General features: G+C 54.3%; 1 protein-coding gene across 6 annotated transcripts in view; it reads left to right on the forward strand.

Moving 5' to 3' along the window:
* The window catches only part of NDST1 (N-deacetylase and N-sulfotransferase 1), a 73,910-nt gene that overhangs the window by 5,990 nt on the left and 42,065 nt on the right, over nucleotides 1-25,855 (forward strand). For 4 of the 6 annotated variants that reach the window (XM_060093654.1, XM_060093652.1, XM_060093651.1 and 1 more), the window contains exon 2: nucleotides 24,117-25,025. In XM_060093654.1, coding sequence (XP_059949637.1) covers nucleotides 24,513-25,025 — 513 coding nt within the window. In that variant the 5' untranslated portion in view covers nucleotides 24,117-24,512. Of the gene's footprint in view, nucleotides 1-17,860; nucleotides 17,993-19,679; nucleotides 19,702-24,116; nucleotides 25,026-25,855 lie in introns of those variants that run through there. The other 2 variants (XM_060093653.1, XM_060093655.1) reach the window with 2 other exon arrangements.

Below are 25,855 nucleotides of genomic sequence, written 5' to 3' on the forward strand. Positions count from 1 at the left end.
GACCTGCCCGTCTTATCCTGGAAGCCTGGCAGGATTTCCTCTCTCGGTTACACCTGTTTTTCCTCTTCTCTTCTTTCATCAAGGTTAAGGTACTCAAGTTCTGTAGTCCCAGCCTCCTCCTTGGTGGCCACGTTGAGTGGTATCTAAAACTTGTGCCAGTTAAGTTGGCCTGGCTGGCAGGCCTTGTGACTGCCCTCGAGACCAGGGACCCATACCCTAGACTGTGGACACTGTGGAGGCTGCAACCTCCAGAGGCCTCCTGCCCAGCCTCCCTGTGCCCCAGGAAGGGGGAGAGGACGGTGGCAGGGAGAGGTGACCTGGGCTAGATCTCACTCAAGGTGGGTGACTAGGACACAGATAGAGGAGAGGCTGGGGACTAGGATCTGGAGCAGGATGATCTGGGTTCAAATCTCTGATGGGCCACTTCGTACTTATGGGACCTTGGGCAAGCTGTTTTTAGTTTCTTCATCTGTACAAGGGGGATAATAATTGTCCCCATCTCACAGCATTTAGAAAGAAAATACAGGGAAGGTGCTTAACTACAAGCCTAGTCCATGTTAGTTATGGTTATTGTTGTAGTTGATGATGTAGTTAATGACTAAGAAGCTTATTTTAATCCTCCCAACAGCAGTAGGAGACGGGCAGTGTTACCACCCGCTTTTAGCAGATACGGTGACTAAGTCCCGGTAAGGTGGATGGCTCGGCCTGGAGAGGTTCAGACTCTGGGGACTGCCATTGGGGTCTGGTGATTTCGAGGGTCTGCTCTGGTCGGATGAAACTGACTTATAATGTGAGGCACTGGGAACGAGGAAACAGAGCTGGCCAGGATGGAAGGGATTGTGTCTGGAGGTGTGGAGCAGAATCCTGGTGCTCATGTGGTTGAGAAGTGGTGGGGAGCCGAGGTCTGGTCCATGGGGCGTAGCTTGGATTCTCCTCACCTGCGGGCTGACCAAGGCTCGGCCTGTCCAGGCAGGTCCGGGCTGTCGGTTGGTGGAGGTTTGCTGTGGTTATTGTGCAGCCACTGCTGGTTTATGCTACGTGTCCAGGCAGAGGCCGGGTGAGGAGAAATGAGTGTCATCATCGCAGGGCCTTCACTCAGGCTGCACCCTCTGCCCAGGTCCCCTTCCTCCTCTGCTCACACCAGGCAGCTCTTGCTTGTGTATTTACAGGACTATTAGCATCACCTGTTCACAGAAGCGCTCCCTGATTCACCTGCAGGTTAAGTCAGTGGTTCTCAAGGTTGGTCTCTGGACTAGTAACATCAGCATTACCTGGGAACTTATTAGAAATGCAGATTATCTAGCCCCACCCCAGACCTACTGAATCAGAAACTGGGCGGGGTGGCAGGGGTGAGGAGGGGGGCCCAACAAGCTGTTTAAGTTCTTCAGGTGATTCCAGTGCATGCTAAACATCCACAAACACTTGGTTAGGTAATATTAAAAAAAAAAATTTGATGCTTCTTTCTTTGGGCTCTTAACGTATTCAGACACCAGCAAAGGTCGGGGACCCAAAGGAAAGCCCAGTTTCTCTCTACCCTGTCTTCAAAGAGCCACCGTCTTATAACAGCTTCTCCTGCCCAGGAAACAATCTTGTGCCACAGTGATGGGGTTCTGTTGAACAGAACCCCAACGTGATTACAGGAGACAGTTCTGGGGCCACTTAAAGAAGGTGGAATTGGGGGACTCGAAGGTGGGAGGCTTTGTGGGTGGCAAGGATGGGTGCCGGGAACAAGCTGGCTGTGTTCTAGGGCTGGGGCCAGGGCTGGGCTCAGAGAGTGGGTCCCGCCTCAGAGAAGGGTGTGTGCTGGGGCCGGGCGTATGTGCATGCATGTGTGATTACAGCGACCAGATGTGGTCCAAGAGGGCCAAGGGGCCTTAGCTGTCACCGGTCCAGTGGTTTTAAGCATCTCAGTAATTTAATAATGGTGATCATATAATTGCTGCTCACATTTGTGGAGAGCTTGTAGGTGCTTGATAAGCACTTCCATGTAATCTTATCTGGAGTAATCCCCAAAGTAATCTTATAAGGTCAACATCATTATTGGCCCCATTTTATAGATGAAAATACTGAGGGCACACAGTCATAAGGAGGTAGAATCTAGAAATCCTGTAGGGTTGCTTGGAAACATCTCATTGGAAGAAGGGCGGTGGAGGGTTGTCTTGGAGTGTTTGGGTAGCAGGCTTTATAAAGCTGCAGAAATATATATTCTATCAAACGAGTAAATTGGGCTTTACCGTTGGGGGGGGTGATGGGATTGCGTTGGGATGGTTAGGGCTCAAGCCTCCAAGTTGGGGCCTCCACTGCAGACACTGTCATTCTTCTCTTATGGATGGGCCATTTGAGGTACAAAGAAGGACAGTGCTGACTTCAAGGTCCCACAGCTATAGGGCAAGAGATAGAATCGGAGAGAAAAAACCAGGGTCTTCTCTGGTTCTAGCAGGAGAGGTGCGGTGTCAAGATCAGTGCCCAGTGTCCACTCTGCTCTTCTCTTCTGCCTCAGTGTCCCCAGGGTACGGTCCAGGAGCCCAAGGGCTTTCCTGACACAGTGCAGGAACCCCTTCATCTCTCAGTGGGGAACAGAGGCCCGGAGAGGAGCAGGGACTCACACAGGGCCACACACCGTGGTGTCACGATTGGGACCAGACACAGAGCTGTCTCTGTTCAGACCAGGGAAGGGTTTGTTTCCTGAAAACTGTCCCTGCCCCCCACCCCTCCTTTGGCAGGCTGGGTAGCTGTAGCCCTCAGAGTGGCCCAGACCAATGCTGGGGGTAGAGGTGGGTGTGTCTGGGGGAGAAAGCTGCCAAGGAGGGTGGGGCAGCATCCAAGAGAAAGAACACCAAGAAGCCCAGACCCCAGACGGAAACCAAATGTATTTTCTAGGTCCTGAGAGGATATCTGGAACAATGGAAGTAGAATGGGGGAAGTCAGACTATAAAAAGGGCTTCTTGATATCCTTACAGAAAAAGAAAGTAGAGTCTTTAGGTTTGACTTTTGTTTCTCTGAAGGATGTTTATGTAACTTCCTGAAAGCAGGGTCCCAGAGCTCTGTGAAGTTTCTCAGATGCTGTTGTTTATAGACTCAGGGCTGTGGAGCTGGGAAGGACTTGATAGCGTAGTCTTCCCACTTTACAGTTGGTGAAACTGAGGCTCTCAGAGGTGCGGTGAGGGGGCTGCTGCCTGAGACTGCACAGTGAGACACAGAAGACTTGGGATGGGAGCCTGGGTCTTGCGGCACCTTTTAAAGGGCGGTTGTCTCGACTTACTGCTCCCGTGGCCTTGACTGGCCTGGAGGCCCGCAGGGACCGTGGAGGGTCCCCTCTTGGAAACACTCAGAGCTGCTAGAGTCAGGACAAGGCCAGGTCCAGTCTGCAGTGAGGTGTGCCCATTGGATGGTGACCTGCATGGTGGGGAAGCATGGTGGTATGCTTGGTGATGCCACCCCCGTCCAGATGCTGGGGCCCAGCTGTGCACTGTCTGCCCAGCAGCTGGGAGCTGTGAGTCACACCCAGTGGGTGTACTGTGGACTAAAGTGGTCAACCGTTTGGGCTCCAAGTTCAGACATGAGGGGACCAGAGAACCTGGGGGAGTCCTCTTCCTCTGCTACCTCCTATCTCTGGAGTATTCCATGATCTGGATCCATCTATTCTCACCAGTGCAAGGGGATGTAAGCCCCTAAAATCTTGTGCAACATTTTGTGGGCATTTCCGTGGATTCTTTTTCTGCAGAGAGAATCTGTAGGTCTCATCAGGTTGTCAGAGGGCTTGGTGTCACCCAAAGTGCTGATGGGAGGGCAGGGGGCCGAACGCATGCTCTACAGGCTTGAGAGAAGGTTGCTGGAGAGGCAGTATGGTTCTAGTCGAAAGTAGCATGGTGGCAGTGTAGTGTCGTGGTTCAGAGTATGGTCTTGGAGGCCACTGTTGGCTTCTCTAAACTGGCTCCTCCTCTAAGCCAGCTCCTGTGTGACCTTGGATAAGTTACTGTGTCTGTGCTTCAATTTCCCCATCTGTAAAACGGGGAAAAATAAGAATAGTTATCTCACAGTGTTATAGGCTTTCAAACAAGATAATGTGTGTAAAGAATTTATCCTGGTGCCTGGTACAAAGTAACCACTTGGTTAACGTTTGCTATTATTATCAGTTTCAGCTTTGCTGCTAATTTGCTGTGTGATCCTGTTAAGTACCTTATCTTGGGGTCTTAGTCTCCACCTGCAGCTCTGTTGGGCTTTTCAGGAGCTGCAGGGCGAGGTTGGAGAATAGGGGAGGGAGGAGGAACCTTCCTCATCCCTGGGCTCCCCAGCCCAGGCCCTCACTTGAACGTAGCTTTGTCCTAAGGCAAGATTATGTAACCAGTGGGGCCCAGCCAGGCAGGACATGATTCTCAACCTCGTTTTGTCCTCCACTGTCTCTTCCTCTCCCTTCCCCCCACAGGGCTATTGCATTAGCTGACCTGTTCCCCAAGCTCCAGGGATGAAATCGAACCCGTGCTATTCTGCTACCAATCGATTTAGTCTGGAGGTTTGCTGGGCAAGCGGCCCCTCCCCTGGCTACCTGGGGACAGACAGAGCTGATGCCTCTGTGCCTGCTTTGGGGGTGGAGACAGGAACCCCTTTTTAGGGGGATAGGCAGGCTATAGGCTGGGGGGTGGCACCCTTGACCCATGGCCCCTATGGCTTGAATGGGTACACTCCCCCACCATGACTCCCTCCCTACGAGTGACCTACCCATCCTTGAAGCCCAGCGCCAAGCCTCCTCTCCCAGAAAGCCTCCCCTGATACCTTGGCTGCAGGGAAGTCTCATCTACCGAGCTTTGCATTCTATTCTCTTTAAGAAAACAAAGGCCACAAACTGGCAGGCCGCATCCGCCCCATGGGCAGCTTTTACTTGGCCCGTGCCAAATCTTGAGCTAGTTGCTAACAGGAGGTTTTACGTAAGAATCCCAACTTCTGGCTTCAAAAATGAGAAGATCATACAACTCTGAGTGTAGTTCTCCAGTGGCCACTACTGGAGATGAAGCACGCAAGCTCCTCTTTGCCCCATTCCCCCGCCCACTTCGCACACTTATACAGTCTTTCTAGCCCCCAGGTGTCTGAATTTTGACCCCGTCCTGTAGGCACGGCCGGCTTTCTCTCCTGCGCTGTGGTGTGGTCCCCCATCTGTCTGCTCTGTGGGCTCTTTGGTGGTGGGGGTGGGGGTCTGACTCATCTCTGTGCCCCTCGAAGCATTGTGCTCAGGCTCAGGGCTGCGTACACAGCAGGAGCATAATAAGCGCTTCCTTTATGAATGAAGGCGGGGCATTGCTGCTCTTCACCAGCTGTGAAGATTCCATTTAATGGAAGCCTCTGGATCAGCCTGCCCCATGGCCAGAGAATCCTCCTCCCAGATAAGCTGTGGCTGCTTAGCCACTGACCCAGGCAGCTTCTTAAGCTGCGGATAAACAGTCACTCAGAGGGTTGTCCCCACGGTGCAGTGTAAGTAAGGAGAGGGGCATTTCTCCTGAAGCTGTCCCCACATTTCACTCTCCCAGGGGGCTTGAAGGAGCTTGCGGGGAGAGGGAGGCTGGGATCGGCAGCCTTCAGATGGCATCGAGTACAGACCTCGGCATCCTGGGGAGGCAGCGGGATGGGGGGAAGGATCAGTTCAGGTGTTTCGTGGACTAGGCTTCCCATTCTCTGCTTTATTCTCCTCCTAGAGTGTGCGCTTTAGCCACCAGCTTCTTTGTCCAGCTATCTGTCTGTCCAAGGCGTATTTCACTCTTTTAATTGAAATCCGAACCTTCCCTGGAGGCCGGCTAAGCTATCTCCTCCTTGAAGAGGTCTTAGCTGAGAGGTCACAATTGTGCTGGGGACAAGAAAAACCTGGGAAGCTTGTAGAAAAAAAAAAAAAAGCATGCAAGTTTCTGGCCCCCATCTTTGATTCCTTCAGTCCAGGGTACAGTGTCCCCCTCCCTAGAAGATTCAGACGTGAGGGTCTGTGGACACGCTTTGAGGACCCTGCCTTAGCTCAGGGAGGCCAGGGCTGGTAGGGAGGACCCCTGAGTGGCAGCTGTGTGACATCGCATACCCCTTTCCCTCTCCGGGCTTCTCTCTTACCCTGGGTGCACTCATACGCTGGGCTCCTCCTGTTGGTTGTGGCTGAAAGCGTCTGATGAGCCATCCTTGGAGAGGATGACGGGGGATCCGGGCAGGTGCCAGTGTCTGGGCAGGGCCCACAGAGATTTCACATTGTTCAGCTAACAGCTCAGAAGAGGAATGCCCTGATGTCAGGGCAGGAGGCAGGCTGGAAGCCCCAGTCTGAGTGGGCAGGAGCTGTGCCCAAGGAGGTTGGAGGACTGGCCTGGGCTGCCCGGTGACCTGGCCACAGGCTGAGGGGCACCTTGCTGTGTGATCCTGTGGCAGGCAGGCTGAGGCTCCAAGCACAAGCCTATACAAGCCATTTACAGAAGGGTAAACTGAGGTACATGGCGGGAGGGACTCCCCCCGTGTCACACATGAGTGTGTGGAAAGCCAGGCTTGGACCCCAGATCTTCTGACTCCTGGGCAAGATCCCACTCGTCTGTCCTCACCTCACTCTGCAGGGTCGGTGCCAGATCACCCAGAGGGGACAGTCTGCTTGTCTGTGACGGTCTTGAGGCTCGGGTCTGGGAAAGTGAAGCCACCATCGTCACAGCTACCCTGGAGGCATGAAACCGGTTGGGTGTGCAAATTACCTCTCAAACATCCTCCATCCCTTTTTTTTTTTTTTTTCCTTAAACTGTCTCTGATGGGCCGGCTGCCTCTGTGCCCGTTTCCGCCTGGCACTGGGCTTCATGCTCTTTATTCTGAGAACAAAGCTTCCTTCTGACAGTCCTCCTGCCGACAACGGGAAAAGGGCAGGCATGGCACTGGGCCTCCCTCCTCCGCCTCCTCTAGCTGGGAGCATGGGGCAGCCTTTGTCAGATGCTGGACCCCAGCAGCACGGGTGGGCTGGGAGGGAGCCCAGCTGCAGCCCAGTCCATGTTCCCGCTGGGGCTGGAGCCGCCCTGTGGGCCCAGCTGTCAGACCCAAAAGTGACCAAGATGGTGGGCAAAGGTACCGGACAGGGACTGGCGTAAGTCCTGTTCTGGTCCAAGCAGTTACTTGTCCCAGGACTGTTCATGTGACAGCCATCAAGATTCCAGCTGGCACAGGTGGAGTTTCATTTCCGCCTCCAGGTAACCCTGGTCTCCTAGGGGACTGCAGAAACTAAAAGATGCTCAGATGAGGGCAGCCATAGTCCCTCATCCAACACATTTTTATTGAGCATCTACTTTGTTCCAGGTGCTTTTCTGGGCACAGCAGTGAACAAAACAGCCCAGTCCCTGTTTTGGACTTGGGGGTGACACTCGTAGTGGGAGAGAGTCAACAAACCAATGAATACTAGCTATTTGTCAGCTGGCAAGAAGTGCCTGCCACAAAAATAAAGCTGGGTTGGGGGTGGACAGTGTGACTTAAGGGAGTGGCTCTGCTGTGTTGGGAGTCATGGAAAGTCTCTGGTAAGGGGACAGGAGACTCCAGGAGGGGAGCTAGGGAGCCACGGGGTATGTGGGGAAGAGCATTCCAGGCAGAGGGAAGAGCATTCCAGGCAGAGGGAACAGCAACGCAAGGCTTTGAGGCAAGAGGGTGCAGGGTGTGCTCGAGGAGCAGCAGCAAGGAGGCTGGTGTGGCAGAATAAGAGCCGTGCTGGGAGGAGATGTGGCCAGAGGGAGTCTGCCCAGGGGCGGAGGGGATTGCCTAGGGCCTCCTGCCCTTCGAGAGGACGAGGACTTCGCTGTTTGGTCTGAGTAAAGGGTAAAGTAAAGAAAAGCTGCTGAGCGGCTGGGGCTGAGGGCTGCCTTGTTTTGACACATGTTTGAGAGGGATCCTGTGGGCTGCTGCGTGGAGAGAAGCCTGGAGGCTGGAAGCGGGATGCCCGCCAGCCAGTGGGTGCCACAGGTGAGGGAGGACGGCTCAGCGTGGGGATGTGGGGAGGCGGCCCGGGGTCAGATTCTGAATTGGTTTCACTGGGTGAAACCAATTCACTGCCGATGGATTAGGTGTGGGCTGTGAGAGGAAGAAGGTGTCAACGGCAAGGTTTCTGGCCTGAGGGACTGGAAGGCTGCAGGACAGTAGGTTTGGGGAGAGAAATGGATATTTCAGGTCAGATGTTTTAGGTTGGAGCATACCTGGTGGGAGGGGAGACACATGGGTAGAGGTTGGTCCTGGGCCTGCACGTTCCTGTCGTTGAAGGGGTGTGAGGGGTGCCCTGTAGGACCTGCCGAACTCTGAGAATCTGTCTGTAAGAATAAGTATTTCCTGGGCCTTTCGTGTTGTTTTTCTTTCTTTGTAAACCTCCTCCTGCTTTTCCCTTCCTCCTGGACAGAGGAAAAAGGCAGATTCTGAGGACTCACTGTCTTGGTGGTGGCCCTGGCCTTTCTGCCTGCCATGCTTCTTGGGTGGGGGGCTAGGGGGAGCCCTGGAAGGGGAGGCCAGAGGCCTCAGGCCTTTCCCTGGCTCGGCTGCCAACAGAGAGAGGTTTCTCTCTGTGCCTTGGTTTCCTCTCCTGCACACAGACGTGTTAAGCTGGCCCCTGGGTTCTGAGGGTGGCAGGGAGCTCTTGAGGGGGCTGGATGCACAGAGGTGAAGAACCTGGCTTGAAGTCCAGTGTGGGTGCGAATCCTTGCTTGGCCGCCTGGCTGTGAGACTCTGGGCCAGTGACATAACCTCTCCGAGCCTCAATTTTCTCATCGGTGAAAAGGGGCCAACGATAGTACCTGCATCACAGAGTCGCTGTGAGGGTTAAATGAGAAAATGCACACGAAGCACTTAGCCAATGCCCTGGCATATACCACACCCAGTTAACAGGGGCTGTTAGTGACTGTGCAGTCGGTCAGGTTAAGGGGTTTTGCTTGGTAGGTGGTGGGGGCCATGGAAGGCTATCGAGTAGGAACCTGGTACTCATGTGGTCTGAGGAGGCTGCTGTGAGTTCGGAGACTTGGGCTGAGCCCCTTCCACCTGCTGGAGTGAGAACTGAGGGCCAGCCCTGATGGACTCTCCTGCCCTTCCTTTAACTGTGGGTCTTCACTGACTTGGCATGGGCACCCTCTGTCTTTTTTTTTTTTTTTTTTTTTTTTGCAGTACGCAGGCCTCTCACTGTTGTGGCCTCTCCCGTTGCGGAGCACAGGCTCCGGACGTGCAGGTTCAGCGGCCATGGCTCATGGGCCCAGCTGCTCCGCGGCCTGTGGGATCCTCCCGGACCGGGGCACAAACCTGCGTCCCCTGCATCGGCAGGCGGACTCTCAACCACTGCGCCACCAGGGGAAGCCCCAGCAACCTCTGTCTTGAACAGGTCCCTTGGGGATGGGGGTGGTCATTTTCCCGAAGATCTCCTACAGAACCCTTTGTCTCTACGTCCCAGTGGCTGACCTTAGGGAATGTGAGTGTGGGGCTCTGAGGGTGGGTGATATTGAATGTACTCGAGTTGTCTGGACAGGATCAGCGGGGGCAGGGCAGGCCTGGAGTGACATTCCACTGGGCACTTGGATATGACCTTGGTTGCTGGTCTGGGTCCCGGCTGGGTGGTGCTTGCTCCAGTGGGGCCATGGAGAGGTTGACAATGGGCGGAATGTGGCCCCCTTAGGACCCACACTTCAGTGGTGCCCAGGCATGCTGGCCGAGCCCTGCGCTTTTGCAAGCCTGTTACCCAGCAGTTGAATCGTGCCAGGACGGCCAAGGACATTTCAGATTCCCCCAGGGCTGGCAGCCAGGCTGTCACCAGGCATTGCTTGTTTTCCCAGGGTCCAAGGGCTTTTCGGGATGGAGAGGGCTCTGGAGATATTCCAGGAACTTTTCTTAACAGCTGGGTAAATTGAGATCCAGAGAGAGCAAGGCACTTGACCAAGGTCTCACAAGGCCGCCTCCCTCCTATCTGTCACCTCCCTCTGTTCCCGTGTCCCTTGCTCAGACTCCTGGCCTCCTGCCCGGACGTTTGAAACAACCTCCATCTTCTGGGCTCTCCAAGAGCTTTGTTTGTCTTCCTATTATCCTAATCTTGCCATAACCTGCCAGGCACACATGCTGTTCAAGTGTGTCTGTTCTCCTTTCCCCTCTGTTCCTAGACAAAGCACGGAGGCTCTGAGCGCAGGCCCCAGAGCCAGACTGACCTCAGTTTGAATCCCAGCTCTGCCCCTTCCTAACACGGTGAACTGGGCAAGATACTCCACATTTCTGAGCCTCAGTGTCTCTGTCTACGAAATGAAAACAGTAGCAGTACTTAGTTTATGAGGTTGTCTTGATGGCTAAATGAGATAATATGTGAAGTGCTGTGTATAATACCTGCCCAGAATGAGCTCTCAAAAATGGTCGTTGTTGGGAGTTACCTGGTGGTCTAGTGGTTAGGATTTGACACTTTCATTGCCGTGGCCTGGGTTCAATCCCTGGTCGGGGAACTGAGATCACGCAGCCAAAAAAAAAAAAGGTCATTGTTACAAAGACCCATCAATGCTGGTTGAACTGAAAAGTCAAGGAGGGCATGGAAGAGTAGACAAAGCTCTGGACCTGGAGGAAGAAGATGTGGGCTCCAAGTTCATTGCCAAACGTTGCCTCACTGTGTTCTTTTGGGAAGTCACTCTTCCTCCAGGAACCCCACTTTCCTCATTTGAGAAAGAGGGAAGAAATCTCTGCCATGATCTTAGAAGCTTGTCATGTGATGCCAGAGCAGCATCTGTGAAAAAGCTTTGCATCTGTGTAATGATTTAAAAATGGCACAGTGGTGGCTGTGGTGTGCTGATGGTGACAAGGACATTGTAGCCACAGCAGTGGACAACTGGCTGGGGTGGAGGCTGGTCAGTCTGCAAATGCTCAGCACCCACACAGGCTTCCCATTCCTGCCTGCCTGCTCCCGCCTCCAGCAGCCCGCCTTTAGCATTAGCCTCAGCATTGCACACTCGAAGATGTAGGAGGTGCAAAGACCCGATGGCATCTTCTGAGCCATAGTGAGTTTTGGGTTATCTGTGGCAGATCCCATGGAATGTAGGATTACAGCCAGGCACTGGTTCAAATCTCAGCTCAGCCCTTCCCAATTGGAAGCTTGAGCCAGATGCTTAACTTCCATGAGCCTGTTTCCACATTTGTAAAATGAGGCCTTGATGAAGCAGAGGCCAAGTGTTTAGCAAAGGGCATAGCACACGGTTATAGGGAGAGGTTGTATCATGGTGGAGCATGGTGCCTGATGGGCTTATGGGTGGCGGGAGTGGGGGCCATTGTGCCCATTTCTGGGGATGAGCAGTGGAGGTCAGTTACACTCCCTGCAGAATTGCCCACCTTCGAGTTAGAAGGGCCCCTGGAGTCATCTGGCACCATTCCATTTTACTGGTGAACAAAGCAAGGCCTGACAGGAGCGGGTGCTTGGTGGGGTCATTGGCAGGTTAGTGCAAGGCTGGGCCTAGGGCGAGGCAAGGGAGGCACTTAGAGGCAGACTGTGAGGGCCACTCAGGGGCCGCGGTGCGACTCTCACCAGCGTCATGCAGGTGCATGCCAGCGCCTGGGAGTGGGCGCCTCCTTCATGTTTGTGCCTGCTGCCTGGATGCTTCACCCTAGCCCAGTCTAGGACTAGAGCGCCAGTCTCCTGACCCCAGGAACTGGTCCCCGAACCTTGGGGGTCTGGGGACACCTGTCAGCTATCTTGTAGAGTCTCACCAAGGTCCCCTGGCCCCTTTAAAAAGGACCTTTGATAAGTAGGTCACCTGCTGGGGCTTTTTACTCTGTCTCTGCTCTCTAGCAGTCTGTGATCCAGAGAAAGCGAGGTCCTCCCGCCCCCTCTCCCCACCTGCTGCCCCTTCCCCTGCCAGCTGCGCCTCCATGTAAGCATTTGAACCCCTCACCCTGGAGGGGAGGCATGTTAGTGGCGGGCTCCTGTCACGGCAACAAGCCCCAGCGAGTCTGGAGGGACGACGAGGCTGCTTTCATGCGGGCCCTGATGAAGCTCCCCTGGTCTCAGCAGGCCTGGGTTGTGCCCACCAGGCCTCCAGGAGATTAGGGGCCTTCTGTGGCTCCAAGTGCCTCAAGCCTTTCCCTTCGTCTTTGTTGCCCCCGGTGCACCTGGCTTCCCTCCACTCTGGCCACGGGGCCTGGAGCCTTTTCAGTTTCCCCAAGGCTTCTGGGAAGCCTGGTCTTGGGGTGTCCATCTGGGCCAATCTCCCCATCACCACCTCCGGGCCTGCAGGCTGGGCCTCAGGTGACTTGTGAAGAGGTGGCCACAGTTGCTAATCCCTGCAGGGGTTCCTGGGATCACCCCAGGCTGGCAGGAGCCTAGGCCACCCTTGTGGTTTGATGTGAGGGGCCTTGGACAGTCGGCAATCTCCATCCCCAGGTCCTACACTTACAGACATGCCATTATTTTCCCCACTGCTGCTCTTGGGACCTGAAATTCTGCTACTTAGTAAGTTTCCTTGTGCTCTCCTTGGTGTCCTCTAAAAAGGCAAATACCAGGGCTTCCCTGGTGGTGCAGTGGTTAAGAATCCTGCCAATGCAAGGGACATGGGTTTGAGCCCTGGTCTAGGAAGATCCCACATGCTGCAGAGCAACTAAGCCCATGTGCCACAACTACTGAGCCTGCGCTCTAGAGCCTATGAGCCACAACTACTGAAGCCCACGCGCCTAGAGCCCGTGCTCCGCAGCAAGAGAAGCCACTGCAATGAGAAGCCCACACACCGCAACAAAGAGTAGGCCCTGCTCGCCGTAACTAGAGAAAGCTCGCGCAGCAATGAAGACCCAATGCAGCCAAAAATACATAAATTTAAAAAAATTAAATAAGAAGGCAGGGCTTCTCTGGTGGCGCAGTGGTTGAGAATCTGCCTGCTAGTGCAGGGGACACGGGTTCGAGCCCTGGTCTGGGAGGATCCCACATGCCGCGGAGCAACTAGGCCTGTGAGCCACAACTACTGAGCCTGCGCGTCTGGAGCCTGTGCTCCGCAACAAGGGAGGCCGCGACAGTGAGAGGCCCGCGCACTGTGATGAAGAGTGGCCCCCGCTCGCCACAACTAGAGAAAGCCCTCGCACTGAAATGAAGACTCAACACAGCAAAAATAAATAAATAAGTTACTAAACTCCTACCTGCAACATCTAAAAAAAAAAAAAAAAAGGCAAATACCTTCGCAGGTGGACACTCTTTCATGTTTGCTGCTGAAGAGCAAACCCAGGCTAGCCTGGCCCTCATCCAGCTGCCTGTGTGATCACGGCCGAGTTGCTTCTACTCTCTGGGCTTTGTAAGGCCCTCTTCAGCCCTAGCACCTCCGCACTCTGGCAGTTACCCTTCTTTCTTTGCGGGGGTTAGGGGACAGGGCAGGGAGGGCAATGGAAGGGCCTGGCCGCTGAGCGGGGTTGGGTCAGGGACCAAAAGCCACCATCACAGGCGCTTTGACCACCTGCTGGCCTGATAGGAGCTATCAGTCCTTCTTCCTCTTCTTCTCAGGACCGGCGGGGAAACTGAGGTCTGGGGGGGGGGGAAGGGCCCTGCTTGGATCGCATAGGCAGTCAGGCAGGGCTGCAGCCAGAGCCCAGTTACCCTTGCTGACAGTGAGGGCTCAGCTGCTCCTGGCTGCCACCTTTCTTGAGAGGAAGCCTAGGGCCCATTGGCATCAGGGTCAGGGACATGCTTTCTCCTCTTCCATGGAAGGCACCTCTGGCAGGGCAGGGGTGAGCGAGCGGGATCCCTACCTGCTGAGGAGTCCCCTGGGCATGGGGCAGAGTCAGACAAGACATCCTCTTCCTGAGGTTCAGGAGGTAGGGGTCGGTGGCCTCTGGCAAGGGACATGGTGGCCTCTGGCAAGGGACATGGGGAGGCCTGGAGGCTTCTGGGAACGTGGTTGGTGGCTCAGGGTGCCCTAGGGCCACCCGCTCCCTCCCAGAGAGGGAATTGGGTAGAGAGTCATGCCATTTGTCCTGGTTCTGGGATTAGTTGTGACTGTGTTACGTGAGGAGCGTGGAGCCATTAAGAGGATGCGGTGACGCGAAGTGGAGTGGAGCTGAGCGGCTACTGCCTGGAGCTCAGGTGGGTCCTGTCCTTTTCTCCCCGGCCTCCCTATACCCTCTGACCACAGCCCCGTGTCCCCTCCCTCCTGTCCAGTCCTCCCAGGTCTGTCTGATGTGTGTGTACCCGCAGTGTGTACGTGTTCAAACCAACGCAGGAGGGGGCCAGGCGGTGCAGGGGTTAGGGTGAGCCGGCCCCTAAGCCTGGCACTGGGTCCCGTCTGCATTCAGGACCAGAAGTGGGTTCCTCAAGTGTCCCAGCCCCCAGCACTGCCCCAGGGAGATGGGCCAGGGCTGACCTGGCAGATTCCTGATGGAAAAGGAGACTATGGCTGAGGGGTGGGAAGGAAGGGCTTAGCTTATCTTTGAGCTTCTCCTGACAGCTCAGCAAGTTCACAAATCCACCTGAAGCCAGCAGGTCTGGGAGTTAAAGATTTACTGCAAGGCCATGGGGGGAGCTGGAATGACGAGGTCCCAGGGGCTCAGATGTTACATTCATGGCTTCAGTCCTATCTTGACGGTGAGGCTATGGCTTGTCTAAGTCAGAGGGGCTGCTACAGAGTTTCCATGTTCTTAACTTGGCTTTTGGAGAGGGGGCGGTCACAACCTCCCTGAATTTGTATGGAGTATGGCATCTGTCTGGGGAGAGTCCACTAACAGCCTTCATGATACTCTCAAAGGGTTCTTTTTTTTTAATTTTTTATTTATTTTTTATTTCTTTGTTTTTTTTTGCGTTGGGTCTTCGTTGCTGCGCATGGGCTTTAGTTGTGGCAAGTGGGGGCTACCCTTCGTTGTGGTGTGCAGGCTTCTCATTGCGGTGGCTTCTCTTGTTGCGGAGCACGGACTCTTGGCACGTGGACTTCAGTAGTTGTGGCTCACGGGCTCTAGAGCGCAGGCTCAGTAGTTTTGGCGCACGGGCTTACTTGCTTCGCGGCATGTGGGATCTTCCCGGACCAGGGCTTGAACCCGGATCCCCTGCATTGGCAGGCGGATTCTTAACCACTGCGCTGGTTAGGGAAGTCTTCTCAAAGGGTTCTGTAACCCCAGGAGGTCACAAACTTCTGATCTATTCTCTACCCCTTGCTGTCCAGGTAAGGAAACAGGCTCAGAGAAGGGAAGAGTATTGCCCAGAGGGAGCCAGTGGAAGCGCTGGAATGCTGATGTGGACTCCAGGCCCACGTGGAGTTTGCTTCCGCATCCTAGAGATGGAGGGCTCCCCCACCCCCCATACACCTGTTTCTCAGAATCTGTCAGGGATCATACGGCAACCTGGAGTGGGCAAGTGGGAGGGCAGGGGCTGGGGCTGACCAGCATTTCCTGGCTCCTCTGCAAGGGTGGCAGACGGGGGAATGAATAATGGTAAACTTGTTTGTACTTCTTTGAGAGAAGATGACGAATAACTGAGGTCACGATTGGGAAGTGCTTGTACCTGGCGTGCAGCAGACCTGTGAGGCTGTCCAGTCACCGCTGTCCTTTGAGTTGGCCCTTTTAGCTGAGATCTCCTGCTTCTGAGCCTCACCACCTCTCTCTCCCATTCCTCAGCATGAGGCCTCTGCCTGGGGCATAGAGGCAGCCTCCCTTACTCATGTGCGGTCTCTGCCTATCTGGGGATGACACAGGCCCCTGGGGCGGGGGAAGGTGAAGACCCTCTGGCTGAGGTCCTGCCTCTGGGGATCTGTGGTGCCCCTGTCTGCCCGTGAAGGAAGGCTTTCCCATTGCCAGAGGAGCCGTTCAGCCTGCACTGAGGCAGCTGGGGCTGGTTACCTGCAGGAAGCCTGTCTCTGGGTACGTTCTGGGCCACCGACCTGGTTCAGGAATGGTGTGGAATGCTGGGCAGCTGCCCGGAGGTTACAAGCAGGGGCTCCGAGGTGGGCCGGCTTGGGGTTGTCCTAATTCTCCCCCTGCCCAGCTGTGTGACCTTGAGTCAGTTGCTTCGTACCCTCTCTGAGCCTAGGTTTCCTGTCTGTGAGTGCACCTATCGGTGACACCAGCTCTAAGCGTGAGGATTGGGTGTGATAAGTCAGGGAAAGCTGGTGTGGGGCTGGCAAGTTACCAGGAGCTCAGTCAGTGCTGGCTGCTGTCAGCGAGGGAGGTTATGATATTTGCAAAGAAATATCTTTCTGTTTTTTTCAAGTGCCTGTGATCTGAGCTTAAGAAAAATAGCTAGGAATGGATTTGACTGCGTAGATGGATTTGGGGGTTGGGTGGAGAGAGTCCTATTTTGGGGAGTTCCGTAGGCTAACGAAGAGCTTGCCTTGTGAGGGTCCTGCCCACCTTGGTCTGCCCTAGAGCTTCAGTGGGACCAGAGGGCAGCTGGTCTGGACCTGTCTTGTTCCTGACTCTGCAAACGCCCTTGCCCCCAGCTGTCTTGTTTGTTTGCTCAGTAAACTCTTTTTTTCAGAGCTGGTGCAAAGATAAACTCTCAACTCAGGGCCTGTTGGAAGAAACACAGATTCTCAACAAGTGGCGGGTATAAGTTCTTGAGGTTTTTATTGGGCATCCCCCTCCGGGGAACCCAGAACAAATCCCAGGTTGAGAACTTGGGAGTGAACCAGCGCTTTATGCTTTGTTTGCTTGTCAATTGATGTGTGATTTGTGGGTCTGCTTCCAAGAAGGATCGTTAGAGGCTGCTTTTGATGTTAAAACACACGTAAAATGCATGAAAATAAAAACAGAAAGTGGTCTTCAAAGGGAGTGGAGCATGGGGTGTGTGGGCGCTGGCTTGTCAGCTGTCCTAGGTGAACATGGAGGGCGTGTGTTGCTGAAGGATGATGAGCTGGCGCCTCTGTGCTGAGATTCCCAGTTACCCGCTTGTTAGCTCTGTGGCTGGGCAAGTCACGGGCCCCCTCTGGGCCTTGGTTTCCTCATCTGTAAAATGAAGGGAACGTAGGTCATGGTGCTATCGTAAGGATTAATAGTAGCATGTAGTGCAGGCATATCATGTCTAATAAATGGAAGTTCATGTTTTAATGCATTTAGCTTGGCGATTCCTCATAGCACATTCAAAAAGGGAAAGGTCATTGGCAAGGGCACTTCGCTCTTAAGTGCCTGCTGTGGGTGGGAGACCGCTTCTGCCTTGGAAAGCTTTAGGTGAAGTTGGGGACCAGTGTTCTAGTTATAATTGCAGCCGACATCTGGCAGCATAAATCCGGCACTGCATGGTGGGGTATGGAGCAGGAGAGCTCATCTAGGACTTCTGAAATCCACAGCTGGCAGAGTCCAGCTCTCGGCTGAGGCTGGCCTTGGAGGAGGACGTGCAGGGTTTTAGTGGGTAAGAAAATGGGCCAAGGCAGGTGGGGGTGGGGCAGGCCTGGCAACGCCCCCCGAGGGGGTCCTTTTCTCTCTCTGGGCCTCAGTGTCCCCATGTGCTCACCACAAGATGAACTGTATACTCTGTAACCCTGAGACCCTTGAACCAGACTTCTGACAGTCCCTTGGTGGCAACCATGGACTCTGGGGTGACTGATGGGCGGCATCTTAGCCCCCAGCTGGGCGGTACTGCGGGGCTATGGGGGATGGGGTGTGCAGCAGATTACAGCAGAGGAAGGGATTTGCTTCTGGTCTCGGCCTCCCAAGGGTGTAATTGCGCTGGAGAAACTCCTGCACAGCTGGGAAGCAAATGTGGAGGATTTTCTTTGCTGTACGTGGTGGGTGGGGCAGGCTAGGGCGGGGTAGCTGGTGGAGCAGCGTGGCTGTGGGGTATGGCTGGGTAATGGGTGGTGGCGTGACTGTGCTGGGGGTGTGACAGGATGGGAGGGGCCAAGTCAGCTCTGGGGAGTGGCCCTGGGACTGCATGTGGGGCTACCAGTGCCCAGCCCGGCAGCCACTCCTCCTCCCCTAGGCCTGGTGCCCATTCACAGAATTTTGAGCCTGCTTGTGGGGCTCTCCCTGCACTCCTCTCAGCTCCCCGCCCCATACTCGTGCCTGTGACCCAGATGCCTGTGATGACACCATTTGAACATCTCGGCACCATGTGAGTTTGCCTGTCCATTCGTGTGCCTGTGAGAGGGGAGGGAGTAGGGGGCATGGTCAGGAGTGACCCAGGCAGGGTGAGCATGGGCTGGGTGAGCATGCGGGGCTCTGGGGACCTGCACCATTCACCCGGCAGCAGCATCACACCAGATAAAACCTTGGAGCCCGAAGGCCTGCATCTTCAGTGCCCAGTGCCAGGCTTGGTACCTGGCGGTGCTCAGGTACAGAATGAGGGAACAAGGAATGGATCCTTTGCTTGTTCCCGACTTGCAGTGTGCTCCCAAGCCTGACATCTCTTCCTCTTTCTGGATCCACTATCAATTTGATATGTGGCCTTGGGTCAGTTCCTTCCTGAGCCTCAGTTTCCAACTCCATTAAATGGATAATCATTTTGTTAGCCTGTATCACTATGTGCCAGGCACTGAGCAGTTTTACACATATCATCTCTCTTAGTCTTGGCAACAGCCCTGCAAGATAGATAAGTAGTATAAACCCTATTTTATAGTTGGGGAAATGGAGACTCAGAGAGGTCGAGAGATTTGCACAAAGGTCACAGGCTGGTAAATAATGGAGGCGAGATTCAAGACCATGCAAGCTGGCTCCAGTCTGAGCCTTTAACAGAGATTCTAGCAGCCACTGCATCACTGCCCCTCAGACGGTTGGGGTGAAACAGCATGATGCATTTGGCCCTTCACAGGAGGCCTGCTGCACGTGTTAGGCAGCAAGTACATGGGAGTTGGGTTGTTAAGTGCATTTTACCATAAAAGGCACGGGGAGCTCTTGGTCTCATTCCTGGAGCCCACCTGTCTATCCATGGCAGAGCTGGACCTCCTCCCCAGTCCTGCTCTCTAGACAGCTTGGTCTCCGAGAAGTCCCTTGTACCTCTGCCTCCTTTTCCTTTGGGTCCTAGAGAGGATTGTGGGGGCACCAGAGCATTTTGGAGTGAGGGGTGGGGTTGTGAGTGACTTTCAACTCCAGAGCAGTGGCCACAGTTACCGTGGTATTTCCCGAAAGTGCAGTGTTGCCATGGCATCTCCATGACAACCAGAGCATCTCATTCATTATCCCCAGCACCTTGGCAGGGAAAGCTAGGCCTAGGGCTGGGAGAGCACAGTGGAAGCCTGGCTGAGGGCTGGAGGCCTTGGTAGCTGAGGCCCCCTCATGCTCTCCCCTGTCCCTGCCAAGATTCCCCTGTGGGCTCTGGATCCATCACCATTTCATGGGGTCTGGGTTCAAATTTCAGCTCTGTCACTGACTAGCTGTATGGTTTTGGGCAAGTGACTTAACATCTCTGAGCCTTATTTTCTGCAACTGTAAATGTGAATAATGACAGTACTAGTTGAAAGGATTAATTGAGATAAAGTATGTAAAAGTGCTTAGCACAGTGCCTGGCTCAGGGTAAATGCAGTTAAAAATAACAATGATGATAATTATAATGGTATTATTGCTATTATTTTTATTATAGAAACACCTGGGCTTCATGGAGGACTGAAAGTCACTTCACCTTGGGCCTCAGTCTCCTTATCTGTAAACTGAGAATAATAACAGCTGCTCATCATTTATATCCTGAATATTCAGTAAGGACCATTGCTGGGAAAAGTGATGGGAGCTTCCACAATGAATCAGACTTGTCCCTGCCCTTTGGGGCACCCAGGCATGTGGGGAAGGCCTCTGTGTGCCAGGTACCAGGCAGGGCCTGCCCATGCACAGGTCAGTATATCCTGGTCCTGCCCCGTGATCTGCAGGTTCAAGGGCACAGAGCCGTGTGTAGAAACGCCCCAAGTCTGCTCTGCATGGACCCCACACTCAGGTGTGCTCAGGGGCTGGGCAGGAAGCCAAATGAGAGAGGGAGGTTGGTTATGGGCCTGTGTTAACCCATCTGAGGCCGGCGCTTTATAGCGTCAGCTGATGGTGGCCAGTGGGCACGTGTCACCAAAATGTGCTCTTTTTATATTTCATTCTTTTATGTTTTTTTTTTTTTGGCCGTGCTGTGCTGCATGCGGGAGCTTTGTTCCCCGACCAGGGATGGAACCCGTGCCCCTGCAGTGGAAGCTCGGAGTCTTAACCACTGGACTGCCAGGGAGGTCCCTAAAATGTACTCTTTTTAAAGAAGTCGGAAGTTCTGACTTTTATCTGACATCTCCTGATTTTAAGATGTTGATAGCTAATCTCAAAGAAAAATGCTGTCAAGGAACAAGAATGCTGCATCCTGTTTTAGCTTGAGGGTCCTGGTTTTCAACTTCCATGCTATAGCTTAGGGATGGGGTGGGAGCCTAAGGAATGGGACATGGGGGCGGGAAACGGGGTGGTGGGTGGAGATGACTTCAGAGAGGTGATGACATTGAAACTGGGGTCTTGAAGGATGAGTAAGTGTCCCAAGGGGTAGGAGGAGGCATTCCAAGCAATGGGAACTTCATTAGCAAAGGCTTAGATGCATGACCAAGATTGGTGACTGGTTGGGCGAGGCTGGAGTTTAGGAAAACGGCTGGTGATGTCGGCAAGGCCCAGGCAGGCCCAGGGCGGGAGGGAGGTGTTGAGGCCTCAGCCCGCCAGCTGTCCTTGAGGCCTGGGTGGCTGCAGAGGGGTTAGAAACCCCCAGTTTACCATCCCTTGAGCCACAGGGGTGCAGGAATTCAGGCGGGCGTGGAGGGCCTTGAATGGCTGGTGCCAGGCCTTTGAGGGGTTGCAGTGGGGCCAGTGCTGGAGGCCCCCGTTGCCAGCTCACTGGTGGTCAGCACTTCGCCAGGGTATTCGGCCTTCTCTGGGGACGGGGGCTAGTTGGCCCACTCTCTTTCTCCCTTTGCCCTCTCTCGGGCCTGGTCTTTGCATGGCCTTCTCCCTAGCCTGCTGGCCTCTATCTGGCCTCTGTTCATCCATCCAGCTCCCAGGCAAGACACGGCTTCTCAAAGTGGGGATTTGGGATTTCAAGGGCTGTTAGAGACTTGAGAGAGAGAGCACAGAACTTGATGGTGCTTTGTGCGCTCAGGTGTTACGCACATTGTGAGTATGTTAAATAGGCAACAGGAGTGCATGAAAACAGGGGCTGACCCTTGCTCAGCACTGTGTGCCAGGCATGGCACCTCCTATGTATCCACTCATTTAATTTTCACAACTTTGAGAAGTATGTCAGGTTTTCGCATTTTACAGATTAGGAAGCTGGGGCACCGAGAAGTTAAATAACTTGCCCAAGATTACAAAATTACTGGGTGGTAGGGCTTGGGTTTGAACGAAGCTGCCTGGCTCTAGTCTGCCCCATGTAATCCTTAGGCTCTACTAACTAGGGCTTTAGGTCCATGGATGGGGTTGGGGACACGGGGACTCTGAAATTGTTAAAACATTTTCTACCATATGTGCATATTCTTTATGGAGAAATGTTGTCAGATTCACACAGGGATCTGTGACCCCGAGATGCCTGAGACTGCTGGTTGTGTCGTCATTAGCACACATGTTGAAAGGCTGTTAATGCAATAGACCGAAGGCCAGAGACCGCAGTGCCCAGGCCTGCAGGGGATGTGGGGTTAGGTGGCCCGAGTTGGCAGGTCCCCCCAGGCAGCAGGCAGGGCACCTTCGAGGCAGCTCTGCCTTCCCACACACGGTGCTCCTGCCCTGGCCCCGGGCCAAGGGGTGGGGCTCGCTGTGGCTGCAGGGCAGAGGGCTGCCCTTATCAATGGGAAGTGGGACATGGGTGCCCTTTGGGAATAATTGCAGGGCCAGTCACCTCAGCTCTTGTGGCTCCACCCAGGAAGCCTGACCCTTCTGGCCCTGCTCTCAGCTGCAATTGCAGGGACTCCCTGGAAAGCTCCGCCTGCTGCCTTATCTCCAAGCTGTGTATGTGTCCCTCACTGTTCCTACCCCTGGTCAACCCTTACTTGGTCTTCTGGCCAGTTCAGCTACCACGTCCTCCAAGAAGCCTTCCGTGGTCCGCCCCCTTCCTCCTGCAGGGGGATTAAGTGCCCCTCAGTTCTCTCAAATACCCTCCCTTCCCCTGTCACACTCCCTGCATTGTAGGTGCTTGTTTTCTTGGCTGCCCCAGCTTCCCTGTGATGCTGGCACATAGTAGAGACTGAATTGTAGAATATCAGAGGTGGAAGAGCCCCCAGACACCATCTGGTCCAGGCCCCTCTCTAACAGGCAAGAAGCCCAGAAAGGGGCAGGGTGTGCCTGGGGTCACACAGCACATTATGGCAGAACTGGGAGCAGACCCGATGTCCAAGACATGTCCTCATTTCACACCCCTGCCTCTTGCTTCTGAGCACATCTTTTAAAAACATTTGTTTTCTTATATTCACAAAAATAATAAATGATTATTGTAGAAAATTTAGGAAACAAAGGCAAATAAAAATCAGAGATAATTGTTACCATTTTTGTTTTATTTTTTTGGATTAGCACCAGTTTCTGGCTTATGCATAAAATTTTTCACAAAAATATGACCATGCATACGGTCTTATAAATGTTTTCCACTTTAGCAATATATATGGTAATTATATTTCTTTCTTTTTTTTTTTTTTAAATTTTTGGCTGCATTGGGTCTTCGTTGCTCTGTGCAGGCTTTCTCTGGTTGCGGTGAGCGGAGGCTACTCTTCTTTGCGGTGCGTGGGCTTCTCGTTGCAGTGGCTTCTCTTGTGCGGAGCGTGGGCTCTAGGCATGCAGGCTTCAGTAGTTGTGGCACATGGGCTCAGTAGCTGTGGCGCACGGGCTTAGTTGCTCCGCGTGGCATGTGGGATCTTCCTGGACCAGGGCTCGAACCCATGTCCCCTGCATTGGCAGGCGGATTCTTAACCACTGCACCACCAGGGAAGTCCTGGTGATTATATTTCTATGTCAGTAAATGTCCTCCTTCAACATATTATAAATGGCTGCCTGGGATTCCATCACATGCTTGCATTATAATTGCTAAAGACAATCCCCTGTGGTTGGTCATTTGCTATTATAAACAACATCCTTTGCTGTTATAAACAGTACTGGGATTCGTATTCTTGTGGGGAAGTCTTGACACACTTCTGCAATTACTCCCTCTAGGATAAGTTCCTAGGAGTACAATTGTAGGGTCTCTGGTATACTGTATCCACGCTAAGCACACCATATAGTCTTGGGCCGGGAGGGATTTTGAAGATCTTCCCCCCCACCCCGACTCTGGGTCTGAGGCTCACGTTCCCTCCCTGGCAGCAGCCCAGTCCCTCACACCTTCTGTCCTTGTCCCCATCTCCCATCTCCAGGGGAGCTCTTCTGCCAGCTTTCAGCAGCTGCCTCCACTCACGTTAAAGGGAGACTGGAAGGCCGTGGTATGGGTGGGCGCTGTTTGGGTGAGGATGTTGGGCCACTTGGGATCCTCACGTTGGGGGGTTCAGTCGCCTGCTGTCCTGTGCCACTGTGGGCAGGTACCCTGAGGATGAGAGATGCCTGTTGCATTAAGGGGCAGATACTGACAGCTGCGATTTCTTGAGTGTTGCTTATGCCGGGCTCCTCTGACAGGTTTACTCACTTATCCCTTGGCCCCAACCCGATGCTGCAGGGGTGGTGCTTTCCAGATGAGACCACTGGTGTTTGAGAGGGGCTCCTAGCACAGCCAAGCTGCTGATGCCTCACAGCCCTGCGTTTGAATCCTAGCCTGAGCCTTAGTCTTTTCGTCTGTCAGATGGGGCTGCTGGGTGCATTCAGAGAAATGGGTGGGGAAGCACGTGGGTAAGTGAGGGGAAGATGGTGAGAACGTGGTGTTGGGTCGTGATTTAGAATTCCACCTCTAGCTCCTAGGCCTTGCAAGTGTTTATTGTCTTACTTTGTCCTTCCTGCTTCTGGAGTTTTCTTGGTTTAGTCTTGGACTGATCATTATGATAAATAGCAACTATCATTGTAGACATCATTTGCTAGGTACTGCCCAGTGTGATTTATACACATTAGTGGATGTAATCTCCCAGCCTCTTGTGAGGCAGGTACTGTTGTCAACAAATGGGGAGGCTGAGGCTCAGAGAAATTGATAAGCTTGCCCCAAATCATGAACTCAGGTTGGGTAGCGGTCATTGAATCTGGGCCCACCGCGAGGTCAGGACCTGTGGGTCCACAGTCAGTGGACCCCCGGAGCCCACACTCTGACATTCCACCTTCTGACTCTCCTCCTCTCTCCACAGCCTTAGCCCCGGGGGCCCCACCGAGAGAGCGGCATGCGGCACCCCCAGGCATGCCCAGCATCCTTCAGCCCACTGTCCAGCCCCCCCAGGAGGTCCTAACGCCCTGGGGCACTTCTGCTGTGCACAGGACCACGTGGGGGTTTGCCATGGTGACATAAAGGGGCGTGGAGGACGGAAGGAGCGCAACCGGCCGCGGACTGCACCTCTGGCTGGGAGGAAGGGCCGGGGCCCGGATCCTCCACTGCCACTGCCACTGCCACTGCCCACTTGGGGCCTTGCTCGCTGAGTCTCTGTGAACTTGTTGGTCGGTGGACAACTTGGGAGTCTTCTCCTGCGTGGGGCCTTGGGGCAGCCAGGGTGGCCGGGCCCCCGGTGGCCGAGGTCTCGGGGGCCAGGATGCCTGCCCTGGCGCGCCTCCGCAGGCTGTGTCGGCACATGTCCCCGCAGGCTGTACTTTTCCTGCTGTTCGCCTTCTGCCTGTTCAGCGTTTTTGTCTCGGCCTACTACCTATATGGCTGGAAGCGGGGCCTGGAGCCCTCGGTGGACGCCCCCGAGCCTGACTGTGGGGACCCGCCGCCCGTGGCCCCCAGCCGCCTGCTGCCACTCAAGCCCATACAGGTGGCCGCCCCTTCCCGCACGGACCCGTTGGTGCTGGTGTTCGTGGAGAGCCTCTACTCCCAGCTGGGCCAGGAGGTGGTGGCCATCCTGGAGTCCAGCCGCTTCAAATACCGCACAGAGATTGCACCGGGCAAGGGTGACATGCCCACACTCACCGACAAGGGCCGCGGCCGCTTCGCCCTCATCATCTATGAGAACATCCTCAAGTACGTCAACCTGGATGCCTGGAACCGGGAGCTGCTGGACAAGTATTGCGTGGCCTACGGCGTGGGCATCATCGGCTTCTTCAAGGTACGTGGGGAGCGGGTCCCCGAGCTGTGGAGAGCTCCAGCTGAGTTGGATTCTTATCCCCACACTTGCTAACTGGGTGTCTGACTCTCCTCACCTGTAAAATGGGTCTAACGGTAACGCCTCCTCCTAGGTTGTCACGAAAGGTAAGTGGGTGAGTGTAGGTAAGGCACTTGGAGCGCCTGGTGTCTAGTAGGTACTTTTTAAGTATTAGCTTTCATTGAGAGCACACGACAGGGGCATTGCCTTCCACGCATGGGACCCGGCACACAGCAGGCGTGTGCCTAAGGGAGGCCCCAGGGATGGGTGCAAGGGAGGAGAGCATATGCTCTGCTGGGTCCCTCAGAACCTTTCATGGCAGTCCTCCCAATGGATGAGGCATGTCCCTGTTTTGCAGATGGGCAAACCAAGGCTCAGGAGGATTAAGTTAGGTCACAGGAGGTCATGTAGCCAGTAAGTGGGAGAGCCAGGGTCTGAACCCAGTCTTAGACAGCTGGGGGCTCTGTGTCCTGTGCCCTTTCCTCTTGGCTGTGGAGGGGGTGTGGAGTTTATGTACCTCTTGAACCAGAGCCATTTTGCATTGGAAGAAAGAGGAGAAAGAAATCCCAGCAGACAGGTGAGCTGTTCTGGGCTCCGCAGGGTACCCAGAGCAACTGCTAGGACCACAGTCCTTGCTGAAAGTGTCATGAAGAAGCTGTCCTTGGGGAGGAGGTTGTGAACAGCTGGATGGGGGATCCAGAGGCTCTGGTCAGAGAACTCTGACGCGCAAGTTGGGTGGTTGGGACTGTAGTTGGGTGCTCGGGGGTGTTTGTTCCATCATTCAGCAAATACTT

This window comes from Mesoplodon densirostris, chromosome 3, assembly GCF_025265405.1.
Source record: "Mesoplodon densirostris isolate mMesDen1 chromosome 3, mMesDen1 primary haplotype, whole genome shotgun sequence".
Classification (NCBI taxonomy): domain Eukaryota; kingdom Metazoa; phylum Chordata; class Mammalia; order Artiodactyla; family Ziphiidae; genus Mesoplodon; species Mesoplodon densirostris.